Source organism: Ciconia boyciana, chromosome 6 (genome assembly GCF_034638445.1).
Source record: "Ciconia boyciana chromosome 6, ASM3463844v1, whole genome shotgun sequence".
NCBI classification, from domain to species: Eukaryota; Metazoa; Chordata; class Aves; order Ciconiiformes; family Ciconiidae; genus Ciconia; species Ciconia boyciana.
The window spans coordinates 20899051-20918713 of record NC_132939.1 but is presented as its reverse complement, the minus strand read 5'-3'; the positions used below and the strand labels follow the sequence as shown (position 1 = coordinate 20918713).

The following is a 19663-nucleotide window of genomic DNA, read 5'->3' as shown; positions in this document are numbered from 1 at the left end:
ATGCCATTTTGATTGTATTAAGTCAGTATTTTTCCACAGACAAGAAAATGTAGAAAAGAGGGAGAAGAGTGGATAAAACCTAAATACTACTTCCAGTTGGTCAGTTGGCTGTGGATTTCAGGTTGGGTCTGCTGTAAAGGATTTCCTTGGAGTGTGAAGTGCAGACTGGGAAAAGACTGAGTTGGAGGTAGAAGGTCTGGCAGATTAAGCTTTCCCTTGTAATCCAGTTGTAAAGGTCAGGTGAGAAAGAAAAAGGAAATGCACTTGAGATTGTGAAGTGCCTCAACTTCATGAGCTACACTTCTATATTCTGTAACTTCAGGCAGAAGAAATAAAGGTAAATAAAGACAGGCTTAAGGGAAACAAAACAAAATGCCAAAATCTGGGGGGAAAAGTGGAAGTTTTCCATTATCTTACCTTCCTGCTGGTTGGAAAGAACAGTCTACTGTTAATTAGCTCCCCAGAGTTTACCTGTTAAATTTCTCATCAAAATCATTGTAAGCAGGAGGAGAGAAATTTGTAGCAAATCCCAAATGATCTGAATTACAGCAGTAAGTACAGTTTGAAATAGGTGCTATGAACTAAGATCTAGTTCAGCTTAAGTTTTTATCGTGTTTTTTTCCCTTGATTTAAGGACTTCCCAGAGTGCTTTAGCAGTCCTTCAATTCATTATGTCCTCCATGGTGGAGGTGATCTTATTTGGCTACCAACTGCCCTGTCTCCAAACCCGGCCTTTTAATTTCAACTTTGGAAGAATTAATAAAATATAAAAACTTGATGAATGATTTGATGCGTTGTTGTTAAGCAATTACATCTGACTTGTCAGGGCTATATCTTGAAAAAAATAACTGTAGAAGAGTGTTATTTGAGGTGAAAGGCTGTGCAAGGTAACTGCTGGTGCTTTTCTTTCTTTCCCTACCTCTGTTTTTAAAAATAGTGTGTAGCTGTCTCCTGCAGATGAGAGACGTGGTGCCTAGGGACTTTACCATTGCATAGTAACGTAAGTCTGGGAGCCCAATACTTCCCATTTAAGAAGCCATTACTAGCTCCACTTCTCAGTCTGTGGAGATTATTACAAACTATACCTAGGAAGGCACTACTACGTAGTCCCTTTGTCTCTGAATAAAAGTGCATCTTATTCTAGCTCGTACCTTGAGCTGTCTGAAGCTTAATTCCACTGGTTAAGGAGTGTGTAAGCTGTTGTCCTCAAAGCATAGAGAGATGCTGATTTCAGATCCTTGGAAAGCTTTAGTATTCAGGGAGGCAGTTTGTTTTGTAATTCATCTGTTGTTCTGTAGGTGCCTAAACTAGTTGTGTTTAACTAGATACACTATTTTAGGTCATTCTAGAAAAATAAATATTTTAAGGCTAATGTACAGGGCTTTCCTTACTCCATCCTGTTCTCCTCCAAATCAGAGAACCTTATGTAGTATTTATTGGTACCCATGATACTTAAACACTGGCATTCTAATAAAAATAGCTCAGTAAAATAGTTTGGAGCATGCATTAGTGATGCTAACAGAGAAGCCTGGCAAAATTACTTCCATAGTGAGATGAATTGAAGCATATATTTCTGTTGGTATATTCTGTTTTCAAACATTTTGCAGTTTGAAGCTTCTTTGCCACTGCAAGATACTTGTAAAGTCATTCTCCTCTAGTTTTTGTGCCACGTATACATTTCGTAAATGTACGAGGATCTGATGCATATGCTCTGGTAGAAAGTAAGCACAGTGAATAATCTGTAACATCAGAGGCATCTTTTCATCTGCTACGCTCATATGAAGCTTTATCAATTCTTGATGCATTGTAGTTGCTTGAAGAAAGGAGAGGGGGTAGGGAAGATGTCCCTGCTCATGGCAGGGGGGTTGGACTAGATGATCTTTAAAGGTCCCTTCCAACCCAGTTCCGACCCAACCCCTTCCAATCATTCTATGACTGACATTTTAGGAATATGGTTGGTGTGGGCATGGCCAGCTTAACATAGCTGTTGAGAGAAGCCTGCTGTTAATGTCTTTCCAACTGCAGGAAGAAACAAACCTGGTGGTTCAGAATCCATATGCTTCAAATGTGTGTGTTTAAATGTGGTTGACCCTTGAGTATAGAGAGGAAGAGAAATTTGAACCTTGTAGGAGCAGCCCCCTACTTATTGCAATTAAGTGATGCTCTGGAGGAGGACTCACACCTGCCATTTCAGTGAGTTCTCTGAGATGTGTGTTTGAAATGCTGCCTCTGGACATGTTTCACAGCATTAGGTAAATCTGACCTAAAGAATGAGGAGTTTAAGACAGGGGACCTGTACTGTGTTGGCTTTTCAGTCTTTGCTCATTGCGCTTTGCTGTGTGATGAGCCAGATGTCAGTTAGGTGGATTTGAGAAAGTTCTTAAGTGAACTTTTTCATTGAGAAAATGTCAGTTTCGGGGATTGCTCTCATTTAAAGAGTCAGAGTTAGGCTAGCCATGGCTTGTAATACTGAGGGAGGCTGAAAAGCAAGGTTAATATGACAGTCAATAGGTGAGAAAGGTGACATAATTGCTTAACTGGCAGCTTGGTGACACGAGTGCTTCTCATTTGAATCTCAAATCCATTTTTCATCAAATGCATCAATTTCATAACTAACTTGTTCCTGACCTGTATCATGTAACTTCTAATTCCCCATGCAGCATGTGCCAAGGTACCTCATGTCCTCTCTTCTGGATGAAACAATTGAGGCAGTTGTAGCAGGCCTAAACACAGCCATCTACCAGCGTCCTCTTACACCACGGGCTCCTACTAGGCAGAAGAGAAAAACAGGTAAGGGCATCGGACACCTTCTGTGGCACCCATCTGCAAGAATAAAAGCTTTAGGAAGATAAGCCTGAATCATACAAAATACTCTGGGTCAGCTGTATGCTGCCACACCTGTGCAGCTACAGAAGTATACAACATTTTTTTATTTTCCCATACCGCCTCTGCCCAGAAGTGTCTTGAAGGTTGCTTTTAAATAAATCCTAATGATTTCACTTTTTCTGCTCTGCTGTTTTATACTGTTGCAGCACACTGTAGGTCTCTTTGATCTGCTTTGTGTGCCATGTGGGAATGGAGAGGGGAGTACAGGGTAAAAATGCTGTGCCAGAACTTAGCCAGATACTTGGTTGTCTTTTGTCCCATCAGGTAGGAGGAAGAAAGTAGGAGGCAAAAAAAGAACTCAGACAAAATCTTCTGCTGGGAAGAAGAGTTCAGGGACACAGATGAAGAGATGCAAGCGTCTGAAGAAGAGAAGGGGGAAAAAGATGAGAGTAAGATCACATGTGCGTTTCTGTTAGTGTCAGTATCTGCCATTTTTCAGCCATCTGTAAAAGCACTATAACATGGGATTCAATGGAAAAAATACTGTCTTACGATGATAGCAGAGAACCTTTTTCTGGTGGGAGTATGTGCAGGATGTGTCCAGTGTACTCCAGAAAGATGCTGTACGTGGAAATGAATTGCAACTTCCAGGCAGGCCTACTGGGTTTGCTGACAAACCCTGTTACCTGAACTGCAGGGATCACACTGTAAAGCATGTCCTGCTTGTGTTATGCCTTGTGTTATGCCTTGTGTTATGCCTTGTGTTATGCCTTGTGTTATGCCTTGTGTTATGCCTTGTGTTATGCCTTGTGTTATGCCTTGTGTTATGCCTTGTGTTATGCCTTGTGTTATGCCTTGCCATTACAGCTGTAGTGTTTCCTTGGTACTGATGCAAGCTCAGTTAAAATTGCCATCACCTATTCTTTTTAATAAGCTATGGATGTTTGTGTCTGTGTTGTAGCAAACCCAGTTAATCAGCCGTAAGGGCTCTCAAAATCCCTTTCAGTTGTGGATAGTGTTCTCACGTGAACTATACTGAATACTCTGCACCAGCTTGACTTTTGTCCTTAGCTACCTTAACTAGAGTTTACATCCTACAGCCAGAACTGTCCCTCCAGCCTTTAATAAGGAATTGACAGTTTTGAATGGCATTATTAAAGGTTTTTAGAACTTAACTTATCTGGTCACTTAAACTTGATACATGCAGTCTCTGTATGAAGTGACATATAGGCCATCGTTAGAAGTTTAATAAATGCTTTAAAACAAATATAGGCAATAAATGCACACCACTTCTGCTACCGATGGTAGTAACCTGATGACTGTGCTTGGCCTAAGTGAAGAATTTGGGGCTTTAAGCCTAGGGTACGTTCCTGCCCTAACATACAAATAACCCAATCTCTTTATCTGTGCAGGTGAAAAATGAGGTTAGTACTCGTTCCCGTATTGCAAGAACTCTTGGTCTTAGTAAACCTGTGCGTGGGGCCTCGATTCCTTCCATGTACAAACCAACAGAGCCCTCACTTGGTCTGATGAGAGCAGATATCGGTGCAGCTTCTCTGTCCGTGTTTGGAGATCCATATGAGTTGGATCCTTATGAAAGGTAAGATATCTCTGGATTGTGATCAGGGACCTGATAATTTCACAAGTGTCGGGTTGTTTGTACATGTGAGTTTTTGCAGAGTGTAGATCTTGCATCTGAAGACAGCTTTGGATACACAGCTCGTAATAACACATTGGCCTGTTCTTTCCTTCTTGGACGAGTTGCTGAGCTCTTAAAGAATCAGCCTTCTTTAAAGAGTTTTGCTGAAATAATAAGCCTTGTGAAAACAGTTAATAAGATCCATGGGGTTTTTCAAAGGCTAGAATCTGAAGGAGTCGGATCCTAATCAGTCATTTTCTATTTACTTATTTTAAGTGAAGATAGCTAGCGTATTTGGTATACAATAAACAGTGAATTCACACAGAATTAAGTGGACCTGTGGAATTTTCCATGTTTTTCCTTTTCCCATCTTCACTTTTCCAGACACTTTAAATTCAGTGGTCTTACTGTGGTCTTACTGTGCCATAGTTTGTGTCACTCTTAAGGTTTGGATTTTGGGGAGGGGGATGAAAATAAATTTTCATGCAGATTTATTTCAATAAATTTGAATTTATTGTTGGTGAAATATAATTTTCCACTGAATAAGTCTTTTTTATCCTTTCATAAAAGGAAATTACACATTTAATACAAAAAATAAGTATATTGCACAGATCTTTTTTAATCATAATAAAACAAAAGATGCTCTCTAACCATATCTGTCCTAGTAGTATTATCTACTTCATCTATCTGACATGAAAAACATTCAGACAATTTCAGGGTTCGTGTGTGTGTTTTACCCACAGTAACGAAGAGGTTGCAGCAAATCCAGGTTCACCAGTGAGTGCCAAAAGGAGAGTTCTCTCCCAGTCAGCACTGAGGTCTCACCGTCCTGTAGCTAGACCTATTTCTGTGGGACTTCCCAGGTAAAAATCCATCAAGTTATTTTATTTTATTTTATTTTTCTTAATTGTATAATGACCCTAACTAAAGAGCAAACTGGGTGATCATCCTGGTTTAACTCTTCTTACCCTGAGTATTTTGAAAGTATGTGTGTGTGCATGCCTGCACATGTGTAGATAAATAACCACAGCATTTTATGCAATAATTCCTTTTTTATGTTGAAGGACACATGCTTAGTCTTTCCTAGTAGCTCTAACTATTGCACTGAAATTTCAAATTGGTATTTCCACCCTAATCTGGCTCTTCTTGCTTTCTGTTTTGGGATTATTTAGTAACCCCATTAGTATGTTTTAAATCCCAGTCTCATTAACCTTTAAAAAACCACTTGCTGATTTGAGAGGTCTGGGGAATCTAATTGCACATCCAGAGGAGGAGATGAGGGATATACCCACCTCACCCAATTCCTCTTCCATTTGTGGGCGCTCAGAAAATTGAGAGAAAACTCTTTGTTTGATCCTGCAATTTAATGGTTGCTTTGCTGTCTGACAGATGTCTGTGTGTGTGCAAATTGTGTCCCCCTCTGCCTGCCAGCACCAGGGAACATTGCTGGGTGCCTCCCACAGTGGCAACCCCTGACAACCACAGTGGGTTTTCAGGACTGGGGTGTAGGGCACAATGCAGAGAGGTAGGACACAGGGAGCAGGAGCATGACGAGAAGAAAAGGGATGGGGAAAATGACTGAGGCAGGTACTACAGAGTCACAGAAAACTGCAAGGCTGAGGGAGCTGAAGACTAGGAGAAATGGAGGGAGCTCAGCTTAAATGATTAAAGATGTGAGAGGTTTACATGACTGTAAACCTGACTTTACATCTGACTTATGGCGAAGGCTGGTTTCTCAGGATTAAGATAGTATATTTTTATGATAACTTGGAATATTTCTCTACCTTTCCCATCTCAATCCTGAAGGAAGCCTTTCAGGAAGCTTTCCATGTCCTCTGAGTTACTTGAGTAGCACATTGTTTAGAAGGTAGAACTGTTTAGCTGAAATTCAGCTTTTCTAAAGGTTTTATTTGCCTGGACTACAGCAAGTTTCCTGGTCTGGCCTAGGTGGCCAATTCTTTTAGCCTTCCCATTTTGTCTTTGTTGTATGTTATTACAGGTTTTTGGTGTACATTATGTTTGGAAAGCTTGCTTTGTCATACAGAAATGAAATGTAGCTCCCTTGAAAAGCTGAGTCTGTTGGTCCCTTTTGAAGGTTGGGTTTAGTTTGGTTTGGTTTGTTTTTTTTTTTAAACCCAAACAGAACAAACCTCAAAATCCCACCAACACAAAAAGAGAAACAAAAAGCCACACCCCAACACCAAAAACACTCAAACCTTTTCAGTCCATATTTCAAGAACAGAGAATTTAAGTTAAACCATTTTCATAAGATTGAGTAATGCATAAAGGGGCGTGTTTGTGTTGTCCTGTGTGTGGGAGCATTGCTGCTGTTTTTCAGTGTAATTCCTCCTATGCCATGCTCTTAGCTACCGTACCAGTAGGCACCTATGTGTATTCTGACTGATGCTAAACACTGGTTCAAGCTGAATCCATTTTTTTAGATAGCAGTGTAGGCCTGAGTAATACATTTGTGATTGTGATTTCGTGGGGGGAAGAGATGCAGCTGGGATGAAAGTATCTCTGAAGTACTGAACAATGGTTTAAGCACTTTTGAAGTTTGAAGCACAAAGATGCTTCAAAAATGCATCTTAAATGCACTGGAAAGTTAATCTTGATACACAACACAGTGAGCACCACTCTTAAATAAGATTAAAAGCATTTGCTTACCAAACGTCTCTGGTATGATTGCATGCTTTCCTATCGTGTGGTGTTCCTGTGGGAAGTCAGTAAAAGCTTCACCTTCTGTTTGTCGGAGGGAGATGGGGGCTGAATGACTCTAGTGAAGCCAAAACTACAAGTGAACTTCCCTGGCTGACCTCTGTTTATACCCTTGATTTTGGTTTCTTTTTAATGTAACGTGTGTGTATAGAACAAGTGCTGTAAGAGTAAAGGAAATATAACCCCTCTGAAACATGCAGAAGCAGTGTGCCTGCCTTGAGTCCTGATCAAGAAGCAGAAGCTGCCCCTGTGCCTGATCTGTTGGGAAGTATCCTGTCTGGACAGAGCTTTCTTATGATGAGTAGTTCGGATGTGGTCATCAACAGAGATGGTTCGCTGACGGCAAAGAAGGCAGGTAAGGGTTTGGCACTTCATAGTGCAATTAGCCTCTTTGTTTCATCTATGTCTGCCCTGGTCCTACAGGCTGCATAGCTTCAAACATAGGGATACTCTTATTGAGCATTTGAATATGTAGGATAGATTCAGTAGTTGCCAGCAGTAATCCGTCTAATGAGATTCTTACGTGTGCTCTGAAATTGTTACTTGTCTCTGGTTTAATTGCAGAGCTGAGATGTTACTGGAGGATTTTGGTTTTAATAGGTAGTTTTCTTCTTTCAAAAGTACTGCACTGTAGTTTCATGCTTTGTTATAAAAAATGGAGGACTGGATAGAGCAGACATATCTTAGTACCTAATTCTTCTGGCATTTGTCATGCATTGCTACCATGCCTGTGAACTGTACTTCAGTTTGAAGAGGACCTGTGATGAGGACCTTGGCAAGAAGTTTCTTTGCAAAAGTAGAACTCTAGAATATGTGCTAGCATCTTCAGCTGTGTCTTCCCTTGGCATGGTATTATTTGGAAAGAATCTCTTAATATTGAAACTTAGAGCTTTATCCTTAAAATAAGTACCTATAACATCCTCTGTTATAGTAATTTTTATCAATCAGCAACTACAGGATAATAAACACAAATCTGGTGGTATCTACAGAACAGAATAATTTATTTCCTAAATATTAGTGTTTACCTCAAAGATGCAGTTGTCTGGCATTAAACCTTGAGCATCTGACCAAAAGAACTATGGGACTGCCTTATTACTGTGTGGTATGTCTGCAGACCAAAGTGGAACTTAAAATAATTAGCTCAGTACTTCTTTTAATGTTGGGGGAAAATGTCCAGATATGTACTGAAAAGCTTAATTGTTTGCTTGTATGCCATAGCTCCACTTCATAGAAAATCAGCGAATGACTCAAGAGTGGATGATGGTTCAGGACATAACACCCAACCACGTACAGTGCACTCAGGGACCACAGCAAGCAGCTCCATTGCTGGACCTTCAGTTTCCTTGGGGCTGAGTACTTGCACCAGACCCTCCTCCTCAAGCTTGTTTTCATCGCCTTCACCCTCACTGAGCAGGATTGAGCCTGCAGCAAACCCTGCACAGACTACATCAGAAAAGGCAACTGTAAAATCAGAATATTCAATGACACCCAGGTCTGTTCAGACTCAGAATATAGCTACTCTGAGCAGGCATGGCTCCAAGTTAGATGAAATGCCCAGATTTAATGGAAACGCTAAAAACTTTGTACCCACTGACTCATCTTCAAAGCCCCTGAGCTGTAACTTGAATTCTGGCTCAAAAGCTGTAACTGTGAGGCAGCCATTAAAACCACCTCCCAAGAGAATCGACATATTTGAGCTTCCTAGGATACCAAAGATTAAAAAGGAAACCAGCAGCAAGCAGGTGGAGCCAGAACCCACAGGAAGCCAAAGCTGTGACATCCCCAGCTCCTGTATAACCCAGCTGACTGGCAAAGAGAGCACTAATCAGCCAGGAAAGGGCAGCAAGGTGGAAAGTCAGAAGTCAAATGCCAAGGAATCTCAGCAACAAGCACGTACAAGCGGGGTGTCTTTTTCTACCGATACAGGCATGTATAGCAGTTCATCACTACTGAGCACTTCAAGGAGCAAAGGCCCAAGCTCTTTCGAGAGTTTTAAAATCAATATTCCCGGAAACGCAGGGCATCCCAGCAGACTGTCTAACCCAGGATTTTGTAACACCTTCCGCCCTGTGGATGACAAAGTGCAACAGAAAAAGAGTCCTTCACCTCTTTTCTCAGTTAAGAAAAAGCAGGTCAAAAGTGAAATATATGATCCCTTTGAGCCAACAGGATCAGACTCGAGTTCAGCAAGCAGCAGTCCTGAAAGGCTTGGCTCAGGAATCCCGCTAACTAATATTACCAGGACTATTTCCATTGAAAATCCAAAAGTTCAAACATTTCAAACTGTCCGTCGTTTTACCCCTTACATGGTAGAAAATATATTTGGATCTGGTGCTGACTCTGACGTACCATCTAGTAACGCAGAGTCTCGTGATGATGTGACGGTAGAAAGCAGGATTGTAGAACAGATCTCTGATACCGAGGAACGAGACAATATAGATGAGGAAGGCTTTCTAAGCAGTCCTTGCACTTCTGCTGCTGTTACGCAAATTTCTAATACAGAGCGTTTAAAGGAGGAAAGCAGAGAGGGCCCTAATGTGTTCTTTAATGCTGAAGAATTTATTAGACCCAATATTAATGTGAAACTAGAACCAGATAGTCCCTCAAAGAATGATGGTCAGCAGAAGGTCCACGAGGTAGAACAAACAGAGAGGCGATCACGTTCCAGATCCTGTTCGAACTCCAGCTCCCGAAGCAAGAAGAAGATGAAAAGGAAAAAGGCACTTGTCAAAGAGCATAAGAGATCCCGATCAGGATCTAGAGATAGAGCACACTTAAGGGACCAAAGCTCCAGATCTTCCTCTTGGTCAGGTGGAGAAGAGTATAGCAAAACACACACACTGAAACCCAAGAGCAGGAGGTCTTCTACTGACGGTTCTAGCAGTCACGAACGATCTAAAAAAAAGAAAATGAAGGATAAAACCAAGGATAAAAAGGCAAAAACTTCTTGGTCTAGGGAGAGAAGGAAATCTAGGTCACGTTCAGGTAGTCCTGGAAGTACTTCTGAGTTTCATGAAAACAGGAAAAAGAAAAGACAGTCTCGATCAAGATCAAGACGGAGGGAACGTTCCCGATCAAATAGCATTGAGAGGACTAAAAGGCGGAAACACAGGAGAGACAAAAGCTATGAGAGGTATGATAAAGATAATAGCTTGAGGTCAAGGGACAGAAAGAGATCGAGATCCAGGTCTCGGGAGAGGAGAAAGTGGAGGTCTCGGTCTCGGTCTGCATCTCGATCTTGGGAGCACAAAAGCAGCAAATCAAAGGAAAAAAGACCACGATCGAGATCACGTTCCAAAGAAAGAAAACACAGATCAAAAGAGACCTCACTTCCTCCTCCACCAGAAAAGGATCAAAAGCCTGCAGCTGAAAATGTGTCCAGGTGTCTGGAGCAACCCCATTCCTTCAAACAAGAGCCAAAGGAGGAGCTAGTACTAGAAGAGTTTTCCATAACCATCCAACCAAATGTCAAATTTGAGGACATACAGGCTGAGACCCCGGTTCAACTGAGAGAAGCCCAAGAAACTATAAAGGTAGAGCCCATCTGTCGGGAAGTGACCAGTGAAACTGCATTCCCAGTGCCAGAGATCACAAACATTTGTGTTCCAATTGGCAGTGTGGATTCTTTTGCTGAAACAGAATTAATGAGTAGTAGTGATCCAGCAGTGCTTGGTAGCTGTAGCAATACAAACCTTGAGATTACAGTTAAAATAGAAAATACTGCATTATGTCCATCTCTGATGGAACCACCCCCAAAGAAGGAAGTTATCATGCACGCTCCGACTGAGACTGCACCAATTCAAAGCTCGTCCAAAAGCAAAATAACAGATTGTGTGAAGGAGGTTAAAGATGAGTGCCTTGTGTCAAATGAGAAAACTGGTAATTTCAGTAAGCCTGAACTGGAAGTAGTACTTCAGAGTCCTGTGTTGAAATCAAAAGCACCAGTGAAAAGAGTTACCTGGAATCTTCAAGAGGAAGAAAGCGGCACATTGTCTGCTGGAAAAGCTCCAAGTAAGTGTCTCTATTGGAAAACAAACTGCAGTTGAAGCAGGCTGTATAAGGCTTAGGGTTTCAGTGCCTGGCTGAACCTGGTTGTAGTGTAACAGCTCTGTCATCTGAGCTGGGATGATCCTGTGGTTTCCAATCCTGTGAGCTGACATTTTGCACTTGTTGAAATCATGAGGTGAGTTGTGTTAATGAATTAGAGGGGACTTGCTGTCAGCACAGCTCAGCTAGCCAGCGGCAGCTTGTTCAGCTGTGAAGCGCGTATTGCAACCCGATCTCTGAACTGGCAGTCTGCATTCCACCCTTTCTGCAGTTAACTAGAATGGCTGTTTTGCCTTCAGAATTCATAAATATTTCTCAGAACCAAGGAGTGTGACAAATCTCTGTAGCTTGCTCCTGTGAGCTCTGCTAAGCCAAAGCTGCTAGAAACAGTTTGCCTTGGGACCCTGTGCTGTGTGTGGTGACAGTTGCTTGTGTGGTTCTCATTGGTTACTCTCATGGAAACCCAGTTTACTCAAGTAATTACTCAAGGGGATGATAAGTCTTGTATTATCAGAAGCTTTAAAATGTTGATGACTGCTAAGCAAAATCCTTTAATAGCTAGCTTTGTTGTTAGATCCTTTTTATTTTAATTTTTTTAAATATAATTGGCTTTGAACCTTGACCCATTAGGTTTATTTTGTTCTTAAATGTTTTCTTTTCCTTCTCTTGGGGAACCTAGGGATGCCATTTTACAAACTTCAGCGAGCAAAAGAAGGGGCCTGGAAAGCAGAGGACTTGAACCAAACGTTAAATCAGGTGCAGTTAAATGAGCCTCCTCCAACCAATTATATGATTCCTGAGCCTATGTTTCCTGATCTAGATTCCTCTCAGGTTGGTTCCTATTCCAGCACCCAGGTGTCATGGAAGGCATCCCACCTCATCTGTGCCCTCGTTGTGCAACACCCTCCTCTCATGGCAGAGTTCGCCTTCCTCTGCGTGTGGTACATTTCATATAGCCCATACACCTCAGCAATCCTCTAATCATTTAATCTCTCAGGTGGTCCTTACAGTTGAAGAAGCACATTTTCTTTTAGTTCTGCTCCATACATGCAGCTTCTGTTTTCAGCAGTAACTTGCGGAAAGATGGTGCTATTTGAGAAGCTGTGAGCTTCTCCCTGATTGTGATCAGGCTGTAAAAATTGGCCTGGTGGCATTGATCCGTGCCATCAGTCTGTGCTGTCCACCAGTTAAAAGCTGAGTGGGGCTGGTGCTAGCTCCTGGTGCAGAGACACCTAGGTGATGGCTGGGATATTAGCCTCTCTGATTTAAACTAGTAATTACTTGCCTGTTTGAGTGCATAAAAGATGCTCTGAAAATCCTGATCTGATGCCCTCTCTTGTAAGTACAAGCATTTACAAAATGATATCTGTTTCACAGGTGTACTGTCAAAATATACCTTTGACGCCACCTCTGCCCTCAAGCCTTCCCCCCTATGCCCCTGTCAGCCAGCCCACGGTTCAGTTTATCATGCAGGGTAGTCTTCCAGCACTTGGCTGCATGGCAGGACAGAGCCTGACTCCGGAGCCAGGCAGCCTGGCTACTGCCTCTGAACCAGGAATCCAAGCTGCTTCTGTTGGAAATGCAGAAGAAAAGATCAAAGCACCCAAAGCTCCAGTGGATAAAATGAAAAACGAGGAAGTGAGTGAATGCTATCAAGTAGCAAATGCATAACATTGAGCTGTTTATTTGAACTTTTAAAGTTTGGGGTTTTTTAACTTTCTCTGTACTGTATCTTCCCAGCCCCTGTTGTCACAGTTGTTTTTGGTGACTGACTATGGTAACCCAGGAGTGGCAGGCAGCCCTTTCTTTGAATTCTTTTGGGATTTACTCCATTTGATGGTTCCACTTTCTACTGCTTAATCGCAATAAGACAGAGAGGGATTAAAGCATCTAAAATAATTCTTAAAGTTCTGAAACTTTCTTGCATGAATCTTTGGCAGGGACTTTCCAGAAGCCAGAATGTCCAAATTTCTCTAAACACCTGGTTTTCTCCTTTCCCCTCCAGCTTTGAAATTAATGTCAATTCTCCTAAGTCCTACAGAGAGGTAGGACTGTATCTTGCTGCTTATCAGCACTGAAAATGCAGAGATAGTAAAACACTTTGGAGATTTTGGAGTGCTAATCCCTTGCTGCTGAGTTTTGGGTTTGCTGTACAGATCATCTTCTCTAAGCGTAGGGGATGTTAACACAAGAACAAAAACTTTAGCCAATTATTTTACTTTCTACCACAAAACAGTAAGATATATGTTTCCCAGCAAACCTCCATTTATGAACAGCAGTTTTTATGAACTTGTTTTGATAGAATATGTTCTGATGTCATCTGTAATCCTTAATTAATAGGCACCTCTCAATTTTCAGAATGCCTTTAGAGCTACCTGAAGCTTTATATTCCCAGCTATGGCTTGCTGCTTTTAGAATCTGATGCCTTTTGATGGATGTATGTTTACTTCAGAGCTGTTGGAAGGGAAGGAGGAGACCAGAATTAATAAGTGGACATTGTAGTCACTTGCTTCAAACATATTCTCTAAAACATAGAATAAACGTTACACAAAACAAGGGTTCCTCATAGCGTGAACTGGTATTTGTTTCAAGACTGCAATTTACAGTAAAGGAAATCACTTTAAGGCTAGCTCTTACTTGGATCATTGAAATTGTGAAATGAGTATTTTCATTGTTAGAGCATTTCTAAGAAAAATAGATTCAGAAACCATTCCCAAGATAGCACAAGGTAATGAACTTCTCTCTGCTGTGCAGTACATGAAGAAGCTTCACATGCAGGAAAGGGCTGTGGAAGAAGTGAAACTTGCTATTAAACCTTTTTACCAGAAGAGGGAGATTACAAAGGACGAGTACAAGAACATTCTTCGAAAAGCAGTGCAAAAGGTAAGGTGACAGTGAAATGAAGTGAAGGGGAGGAGCTGTGCAGATCATTAAGTAAGTGGCAGTACTTTGAATTGCATTTGCCAGCTTCAGCAATTACATGCTGTAACTGAGTAGCAGATCTTTGGACTCTGACTCATACTCTGCAGTCTTGTGAAGCAATAGTTGCTTTAAGCAGGAGTGAGTGGTGCCATTGAAGAGAGCTGTCACACTGTTCCTTTTAGAAGATTCTCCTGGCTTGAACGGGTGTATCCTTCGCTGGGTAAAAAACTGGCTGGATGGCTGGGCCCAAAGAGTGGTGGTGAATGGAGTTTACTCCAGTTGGCAGCCGGTCACAAGCGGTGTTCCCCAGGGCTCTGTGTTGGGGCCAGTTCTGTTTAATATCTTTATCAATGATCTGGACGAAGGGATCGAGTGCACCCACAGTAAGTTTGCAGATGACACCAGGTTGGGCGGGAGTGTTGATCTGCTTGAAGGTAGGAAGGCTCTACAGAGGGACCTGGACAGGCTGGATCGATGGGCTGGGGCCAATTGTATGAGGTTCAACAAGGCCAAGTGCATGGTCCTGCACTTGGGCCACAGCAACCCCATGCAACGCTACAGGCTTGGGGAAGAGTGCCTGGAAAGCTGCCTGGAGGAAAAGGACCTTGGGGTGTTGGTTGACAGCTGCCTGAATATGAGTCAGCAGTGTGCCCAGGTGGCCAAGAAGGCCAATGGCATCCTGGCTTGTATCAGAAATAGTGTGGTCAGCAGGAGTAGGGAAGTGATCGTTCCCCTGTACTCAGCACTGGTGAGGCTGCACCTCGAATACTGTGTTCAGTTTTGGGCCCCTCACTACAAGAGAGACATTGAGGTGCTGGAGCGTGTCCAGAGAAGGGCAATGAAGCTGGTGAAGGGTCTGGAGCACGAGTCTTATGAGGAGCGGCTGAGGGAACTGGGGCTGTTTAGCCTGGAGAATAGGAGGCTGAGGGGAGACCTTATTGCTCTCTACAACTACCTGAAAGGAGGTTGTAGCGAGGTGGGGGTCGGTCTCTTCTCCCAAGTAACAAATGATAGGACGAGAGGAAATGGCCTCAAGTTGCGCCAGGGGAGGTTTAGACTGGATATTAGGAAATTTTACTTCACTGAAAGGGTTATCAAGCATTGGAACAGCCTGCCCAGGGAAGTGGTTGAGTCCCCATCCCTGGAGGTATTTAAAAGACATTTGGATGAGGTGCTTATGGACATGGTATAGTGGTGGTCTTGGTAGTGTTAGGTTTACGGTTGGACTCGATGATCTTAAAGGTCTTTTCCAACCTATACGATTCTGTGATTCTGTGATTTTCAGTAGTCCAGAACATTGCTAAGCTTAAGCTGCCTGAGCTGAAATGTTACATGGTACGTGCCCTAGGTGAGAATGGTCAAATCTCTCTCATTAAGAACTTCAGCCAGAATCGTCAAGCTGTTTCTGATAAAGTCAGAAAATACTTTGTGTGTTAATTCCTTGAGCATCTGTGGTGTCCCTGAACTTTGGAAGAGGGCCTTGCAATTTGGCTGATGTTGACTTTTGTCTCAAATCTTAGTGCTGACCAGATCATGGCTAAAAAAGACCTGATCAGCAGGTAAATGTTGTCTCGTGAGAGCAAGTAATGCTCTTGTGGTCAAGGCAGTTAAATGATACCCCGTAGAACTGTATTCTCTCCCTGCTCTGCATTCTTGCTATCACTGAGAAATTCCATCATAAATCAAAATTCCTGAGATAATGGCTGCAATTTCACGTCTTCTACGTGACCCATATGAACCTCAAGTGTAGTTTGTAGGAGAGCTGAGGAACACCAGTTGCTGCTGAAGTCACTATGAACTCTTCTCTGAACACCGACAAAGTTCTTTGTAGAGTCTGTTCTTTTTCTCCCATATCTCAAAATGGGCCCTCAAAACTGCCAGATTCTTTTAATCTGAACATTGCTTCCTCAAAATCATGAGAAAAATGGGAAATCAACACTTCCTTGGTTACCATGTATTGTGTAAAACTGGCTGGACGGAAAAGCCTGTAGTAAAAATTAGTAATTCTGCTTTCAGAGATGCTTCTGCATTCAGTTGGTATTATTGGTGGCCCAGATAAGCCCTGGGCCATTTCTGGAGTGCTTGAAGTAAAATATTACTCTTATCCTTATTGAGTTTTCTCCTTTATGTATCCTGGTATGAGATTCGAGGGCCTATGCAGGAATCAGTTCTCCTGGGAAGCTTAGGGCTTTGCTATCATTTATCTGTTGTCTGCCTGAACTTCTGTAATACTGTTAATTGACTGAATGCCTTTTCTAATCCCTTGTAGATCTGCCACAGCAAGAGTGGAGAGATCAACCCTATGAAGGTAGCTAATCTGGTGAAGGCATATGTGGAAAAATACAAACATATGAGGAAACATAAGAAATCTGATGGTGAAGATATACGTGAAGTGGAAAACTGAGAGAAAGCCACGGCCAGCTTGACTTGGACTGAACTTAATCTGGCTGCAAACTCTGTGCCAGAGGGAATAATAGATCTGCAGTTGCATCTCATTGAAAATAAAGTGCAGAGAAGCAAGGACTTATCTGCGGAACCTTCTTTTGAATTGTTTCCATATGGGAATGAACTTGGGGTTTTTTTGGATTACCTACTGTAGAACTAAATAACAATCAAATGCCTCAGACCAGCAGAGTAATTCGAGGGGAAACACAGAAGAGATTAATGTTTGGGACTCCCGGATTGCTACAGTTTTCAGGGTTACTTTGATCACATTTTTGGGCTGTGCACCTGTCTTGCTAAAAGTTTGAAACTGGACACCACTTTTCATATACAGTATATTGAGAGCTGTATACTGTTTCCCTTGTGTTTATTTATCAAAATATGGATTGTCTTTAGAAACTTCTGATTTAATACTTGAAATGTTGTATTTTTAGCCTGTTCGATGGTGAGCGAAGCTTTACTCGCTCTGTTATTTGGGGATTGCAGAAATGAGCTAACCTTTATAAACTGACTTCAGAAACACTGCTCAAGCCATGGTGTTTATTTACGTTCTGTTGGAAGTGTCTTGTTAGTGAAAAGTTTAATTTTGGGGTGGGAGACTGTGTTGCACTTCTGTAAATAATGCACTGATGGCTGGTTTTGTGTCTGCCTTTCAGGAAAAAAATGAAACAAAAAGCAGGCATTGTGAATTTCCAGTAACAAGCTGGAGGGATAAGGTTGAACTGATGTACAAAGCAGAAATGTCACAGAATTTATAAAGTTATTTTGAATGGTTTTAGTCCTATAGCAGGTGTCATTTGTTGGTCTTACAGCTGCCTCCTGTCCTGGCTATTCTGTATAAACCTGCACGTTTGGCTCTTGCGTAAGGAATACTGTGTTTCTAGAAGAAGATTGGAGTTGGATAAGTAATTGTTCCTCCTCCTCTGTAGGAGGAGTGGTTTTCCTATCAAGAAGCAAAGGAGTCCAGCACATGTACTGACTTCATCTTGCTTTCTTTAAAAGCACTCCTTGTCTGCATGTACTGCAGAGCAACCAGTCTTTTAAGTGATCATCTGAAATACAGTCACTTACAAATACATTCAGTGCCCTTCAACCTGACAAAAAGCATCGTTCCCCATCTGACCGTGTTAGGGAGAAGATATTTAACAGAAGCTGAAGAGAAAACCAGTAAAGTTACAACTTACAAACTGGCTTTCCTTTCAACAGGAACTGAATGTACGTGGCCTGTTGGACTGGATGGCAGCAACACATCTTACATGAGGGCTTTCCTAACCTTAGAGTGCACTTGAAAACTGCCCTCTTTGAGGATAGTCTTGCTGCTTGTCTTCAAAGAGAAAACAGTTAGGCTCTCTGGGATGAGTTTTATAAAGCAAATAACTGCATCTCTTTTTTTTTTTTTTTTTCCCTGGTGAGCCTAGGAAAACTCACAAATAGCAAGACATTTGTGGCATTCCGAACTTTTCAGTGATCTCTGATTTCGACTAAGATTTTTGTCTGCACACTGTAATTTTGGCTGTGGTTCCAAGTAGCTGGTTTGGGGACTTTTTTTTAATTATTATTTAAACAAAACAAGCCTCTATATACCAGTACTGTCTGGACTGGCAAAACACTTCACTCCCATCATTCCCCATCCTACAGAAGTGTTTATGGATGAGCCCTGAGCATTTTGGAGTTGATCTTCCTTGGTTCTGTTTGCTTCCTGTATGAAAGTGCAGCCTGAATGGAGTATAAGGGATTGATAACTTTGGGCTTTCTTTGAAGATTTTGGAAGAAAGGCTCACCAAGACTGCAAAAGAATAGCTGGAAGAGAAGCTTTAGTTTTAAAGCTAAACTCGTAGCTAGAATATATACCTAGCAGATGGGTGTGGGGTTGTAAATACAAACACTGCTGATAGATTTCTTGACAAAATAAAGTTCAGAAACGTTTATGGCACTGTTGGCACAAGAACAAGAGAATGTGATCTAGTTGTGAATGCACTTAGGCTGGAAATTGGACACCTTCAGCTGTATCAGAGGAACAATTCTGGAATAACCTGCCTGCATGAGTGAAAAAGGGTAGGTGGTGTGAAAAACAAAGCTTGACCAAATAATAGAAGCAACTACACTGTTGACTAGGAAGACAATGTCAGTCTGTTTTGTTCCTCAGACTGGTTCACTGCTTTAAGTTCTTGGTTGGTGTTAGCCTTGAATTAGCAGTAAAGGTAACAGCCTGTTGCAAGATATATTAGGGGTGCATGTACTGTAAGGACTGTTGAATTTCACTTACCTCTGCATCTGCCATTGCCTGGAGAAGCAATGAAGCTGAAAACTATACCTTCTGTACGTGCTTTCTCCTGAAGTTATGTGAACAAGAATACTGGTTCTTTCATTCTGTCTACCGTTAAAAATAAATCCATCAAAGCGTAAGCTGCCCCTTGGGAGAGGCAATGAGAAACATACCTAAAAATGCCTCTTCTGGCATGTTCTAGAAAACAGTTTTTCTAGTATACTGTGTATACTACTTGCCTTTTTTTTTTCTTTCTGGTTGACCCTCTTGGATCAGATGCTGCCACCTGTTTAAGGAAACAAATCTTATTTATTCAACATGTGCAGTAGTTTGGCATAATGTCTTGTTAGTGTCCTTTTTCTCCTCTGCAACAGTGGTAACACCAAAAGCTCCTTTAGCAAAGGCAGGGACACTGCTGTAAGAAGTGACTCGGAAGCTACTCTGCCACTATCTTTGTCTCGGAGGTGACCTCCAGAGCTACTTTCGGGAAATACCCATGGCCCTGGTATCTGGCCAGAGGTGCTTGGGTTGTTGGGAGCTGCTCTGAGGATGGATGGAGAAAATGAGGGTGGGGTTCCTGGGCACAGCTTGGAGAGGCGGGGAGCAAAACGAGAGGAGGAAACGAAAGGGGGAGGTCAAGTGACTGGGAGGATCTAGCTGGTGCCACGCTGCAGGGCCATGACCCAGCCCAGAGCCTGTGAGTAGCTGCCCTGGTTCAGAGCGGTGGTGGGAGCTCTTTGGCTTGTCTCTCTGATGGTGCTGGAGGAGAGACTGGGCTTTTGGGAGAGGGTGAAAGCTTGCTT

The 19663-nt window shown here is 42.1% G+C and overlaps 1 protein-coding gene across 5 annotated transcripts in view; it reads left to right on the top strand.

The window, feature by feature from the left end:
* The window catches only part of PHRF1 (PHD and ring finger domains 1), a 38269-nt gene extending 20768 nt beyond the window's left edge, over positions 1-17501 (top strand). For 2 of the 5 annotated variants that reach the window (XM_072863682.1, XM_072863683.1), the window contains exons 9-18: positions 2661-2790; positions 3151-3287; positions 4239-4426; positions 5209-5328; positions 7384-7538; positions 8402-11194; positions 11910-12061; positions 12608-12868; positions 13985-14113; positions 16422-17500. In XM_072863682.1, coding sequence (XP_072719783.1) covers positions 2661-2790; positions 3151-3287; positions 4239-4426; positions 5209-5328; positions 7384-7538; positions 8402-11194; positions 11910-12061; positions 12608-12868; positions 13985-14113; positions 16422-16556 — 4200 coding nt within the window. In that variant the 3' untranslated portion in view covers positions 16557-17500. Of the gene's footprint in view, positions 1-2660; positions 2791-3150; positions 3288-4238; positions 4427-5208; positions 5329-7383; positions 7539-8401; positions 11195-11909; positions 12062-12607; positions 12869-13984; positions 14114-16421 lie in introns of all 5 variants that reach the window. The other 3 variants (XM_072863684.1, XM_072863685.1, XM_072863686.1) reach the window with 3 other exon arrangements.
* The last annotated feature ends 2162 nt before the right edge of the window (positions 17502-19663 follow it).